We start from the raw sequence: 4,491 nt of genomic DNA on the forward strand, positions 1-4,491 counted from the left end.
TGCCTCACAGAGCCTAGAAGGTGTGAGGCGATGTAGCTTCAGTCCCTGTACAGTTTAGGTCAAGTTTGTTTGGTCTTCTTTATGTAGGTATGTACATAGGTATATTTATGTAGGTTTCCTCCTACAGTCCAAAGACACGTGTTTAACACAGTTGAACTTGAAAGAAATCACCTTTAGTGGTCGACTGTGTCCTCCCTGTAACAGAGTGGCATCACATCCAGGGTGCACCCTGCGCAGTATGCATTAAAAGAATGATTAAATACAATATCCATAATTACAAAAATAAAGAGATATTCAATAAATACACAATTTATTATTCCTATTATCATTATTATTTTTATTATTATTATTATTATTATTATTATTATTATTATTTTTTGAACATTGACAGTGGGCGCAGTGGTGCAGCGGGTTTGGCCGGGTCCTGCGTTCTGGCGGGTCTGGGGTTTGAGCTTCGCTTTGGATTGGCGTCTCGTGCTGGGTGTGTCCCCTCCACCTCCAGCCTTACGCCGTCTGTTGCTGGGTCAGGCTCCGGTTTGCTGTGACCCTACTCAGAACAAGCAGTTTCAGCCAGTGTATTTTGGAAACATTAATATTATGCATGGAAAATTTGCTAAAATCACAGAAATCAGTTATAAAGAGTAAAGTTTACTAAAAAGGCATTATTTTGCTTTTTCAGATTGCCATCACACTGAGGATTCCAGTTCATCATGGTGGATGGAAACCGCAGTTCCATAACTGAATTTTTCATTATGGGCTTTCCGGGACTTCATCCCAGTTACTATGGTCTTATAGGCACTATTTTATTCTTTGTCTATTTCTTCATTTTACTAGGAAATGCAATATTTTTTTTCCTGTTCCTAACAGATCGGAATCTCCACAAACCCATGTATTTCATCAGCTTAAACCTTGCTGTGTCTGATGTACTGTTCAGCACCACCACTTTACCAAAGATCATTGCCAGGTACTGGTTTCACGCAGGAACCATTTCATTTATTGGCTGCTTTGTGCAGATGTTCTTTGTGCACTATTTTGGATCATTAAATGCCTTCATACTACAAATGATGGCTCTTGACAGATACACAGCAATTTGCTACCCTCTCAGATACCCTACAATTATGACAAATTCTGTTATTATAATTCTCAGCATCACTTCATGGGTATTAGGACAAGCATGCTCAATGATGATGGTAATAAGAGCATACCCCTTGCCATACTGCGCTTCCAACACCATCATTCAGTGTTACTGTGATCACATTTCAATCACAACACTGGCATGTACTGACCGGACCCCTTATGCTTTCCCAGCTTTCGTTTTTGCTATGGTTGTGTTATTGGTACCTCTTGCTTTTATTATATTCTCTTACTGTGCCATCATTGTAGTAGTACTTCGAATTGCCACTACACAAGGGCGCCTCAAAACCCTTTCCACATGCATTCCTCAGCTAATCATAATAGCGCTCTACTTCTTCCCACGTTGTTTTGTGTATCTTGCAAGCAATGTGGGAATTACATTCAGTACTGATTTGCGCATTGCCACCATCATGTTATACAGTCTGCTCCCCCCCATGGTCAATCCACTCATTTACTGCTTAAGGACTAAAGAAGTAAAAGAAAGTTTGATCAAAAGGTTCAGGTGACAACCAGAAGACACCCAAAAAGCCACAATATCTGTATAAGGTTGATTTATAAATGTGCAAGTCAAAGGAAAATGCATATTGCTGCATAAGCGGGAGTAATCCTTCAAAGTGTCCAGAGAAAGTGTATTTGTGTTATTCAAGTCCGTGTGACAGGTGATGGAATAGGCCACGCTTGTACCTCACAGGCATGAATGGATCAAGAGAGCTCAGTGGAAAGAAATGAAAGGTAACTGAATGACGTTTTTAGTTGCCAGCTTTGAATGTTGTAAGTAATTTGTAATTGCTGGTAATGACAATGAAAACCATTTCATTTTTTCATGTTTTACTTTCCATTTCTTTGAAATTTCATTTTTTTTCCCACATTTTTGTAAATCTAAAACCACATACCATACTTCTATTGATGTGCTTTGGCTATGGGTATTATAATATTTGAGATTATTTATCCAAAAACAAATACAATAAATGCTGTGCACCCATGGTTGCTGCATGCATGAATGCTGTCCAAACCAGGCACACCTCTTTGTATCATTATATTGTACTGTACATTTTAAATGTTATTTGGCATTTACAGAACACACACATGCACCTCATCAAAACTGATCATCTGCAATTACAATATATCATAAAAATATGCATTAAATAAAATATGCAGAAAACCTTAATACTGACTCAACTGCATATGAGTTGGTCTTATTTGGATGTCACTGGAAGGTTTGTGTTCCAATGTTGTAACCAAACTGTACGACATTCAGTGTCACTGGACAGTAGCATTAAGTTTGTTGCAATATTATCTGGAATGCTACTGCTTAGTTACTAGTGATTTGAGCAGGAACAGTAACAGGACTGTGAAGGATTATAAGTGATATAGTTCTATATGAAGAATTATAACTCCTGGTACCCGTGAGAAAATCTCTAAGGTGTCTGAAACATGCCTAGTCCCTGAAAGTCACTGTTCATTCCTCCATCATAAATAAGTATTTTTTCAGAGGTCAAGAGCCTGTCCTGGAAGTATCATGTATGAGGCAGGGTACACCCTGGATGGGACAAGGCAAAGTGAATTCACCTTAGGGACAGCAAAGGGTTAGTTGTTGCCTTTAGATTATAAATTACTGAATAGTTTTTTTTTTTTTTTCTGTGAAACGAAGCTGTGCTTTCTTTATGTTTTACGTAAACATGAAGGAATAATTGGATTGCCTCAATCATTTTGCACATTAATCATATTTACAACTAATCCATGCTCAACAAGAGATCAAGTAAAGAGTTTTATATTGCTCTGGTTCTTATATAAAAAAATGAAATACGTGAAAGAGTGTGATCAGACGCAATTCTTAGCATTACAGAGCTGAACTCGCTACCTTCACTCTGCTGCAAACATCATCATGACCGCCACCCACCTAGCACCACTCAGAAGACGCGAGCTCAGAAATAGGGCCGCAGGGCCAGCGTACAGGTGAAAACTAAACACCGCGAGTTACGGCCTCCGATGCCCAGCATTTCCGTCCAACGTTCAGTCTCTGGACAACAAACTGGACGATCTCACAGGACGACTTAAATTCTGAAGAGACCTACGTAACGGCTGTGTTTTCTGCTTTACAGAGACGTGGCTCACCGCCAGCACACCGGACCACGCAGTCCAGCCCGAGGGTTTCTCAATTTACCGCGCAGATTGGACTGGTTCATCGGGTATAAAAAAAAGAAGGGGGCATATGCTTTCTTATTAACGATGCATGCTGTACGAATGTGGAAGTGATTTCACAGAACTGCACTCCGGACCTTGAATACCTTCTGATCAAATGCCAACCGTTCTACCTGCCCAGGGAGTTCTCGGCTGTGCTCATGGTCACAATTTACATCTCACCCCAAGGGAACACACAGAGTGCTCTGAACAAACCATACCACGTCGTCACTAAGTACGAGAACAAGCACCCAGACAGCCTGTTCATTATTTCTGTGGACTTTAACCAAGCTGATTCAGGAATTTGTACCCAAAGTACCATCAGCACATCTCCTGCCCCACCAGAGGCTCAAATACCCTCGACCACTGCTACACTTCACACAAAGGTGCGTACTGTTCCCTGCTGCGTCCACACCTTGGGCAGTCAGATCACGCCTCTATTCTACTGCTCCCGGTCTACAAGCAGAAACTGAAGCAAGAGCAGTCTGTGACATGCACTGTGCAGCGCTGGACACCAGAAGCGGAAGAAAGGCTCCAGGACTGCTTTGAGTCCGTGGACTGGGACATGTTCAGAAACTCATCCTCCCATCTGGACGAGTATGGCACAGTGGTCACGGACTTCAGCCGGTACTGTGTTAGTGTCCACATACCCCATAAACAGTCCACTCATTCCCCAACCAAAAACCGTGGATTACCCCAAAAAACCAAAATAAGATCTGCACGGGAACCTGAGCGTTTCAGTCCGGAGACACGGACGCGTACAAGAGTAAGCATGAGCTCCTCAAAGCCATCGCCAGCGCGAAACGGGAATACAGCAGGAAGGTAGAATCAGAGTTTAACTGTACTCAGGATGCATGTAGGTTGTGGCAGGGAATCCAAACTTTAACAGATTATAAACCACTATGAAAGATCATAGTCACCCTGCAAGGGCAATCTTCTCTTCTCTGCCATCTTCAAAGCGGCTCAGGTTTATTCAAACCTGCGCTGCTAGATACAGGAACAGCTTTTGCCCCAGTGCTGTAAGAATATACAACACTCACTAATTTGCCACCTTTAGTAATTAGAGCTAGACTGTTCCCTCCAAGCACATGAGTTCTCTGGCTATCTATTGGCATTATTGTTATTACTGTTACCATTATTTATTGTTATCGTTATTGCTATTGCATTACTCACTGT

At 41.5% G+C, this 4,491-nt stretch overlaps 1 protein-coding gene across 1 annotated transcript; it reads left to right on the top strand.

Moving 5' to 3' along the window:
• Positions 1 to 710: 710 nt before the first annotated feature.
• LOC108941964 (olfactory receptor 2AT4-like) lies at positions 711 to 1,640 on the top strand. The gene has a single exon (XM_018764928.2). It carries the CDS (start codon positions 711 to 713, stop codon positions 1,638 to 1,640), a length of 930 nt encoding a protein of 309 aa, XP_018620444.2.
• The last annotated feature ends 2,851 nt before the right edge of the window (positions 1,641 to 4,491 follow it).

This window comes from Scleropages formosus, chromosome 10 (assembly GCF_900964775.1).
Source record: "Scleropages formosus chromosome 10, fSclFor1.1, whole genome shotgun sequence".
NCBI classification, from domain to species: Eukaryota; Metazoa; Chordata; class Actinopteri; order Osteoglossiformes; family Osteoglossidae; genus Scleropages; species Scleropages formosus.

What these genes read in the sequence shown, in the direction of transcription:
- LOC108941964 (XM_018764928.2), top strand. Translation starts at nt 711, where the DNA reads ATGGTGGATGGAAACCGCAGTTCCATAACTGAATTTTTCATTATGGGC.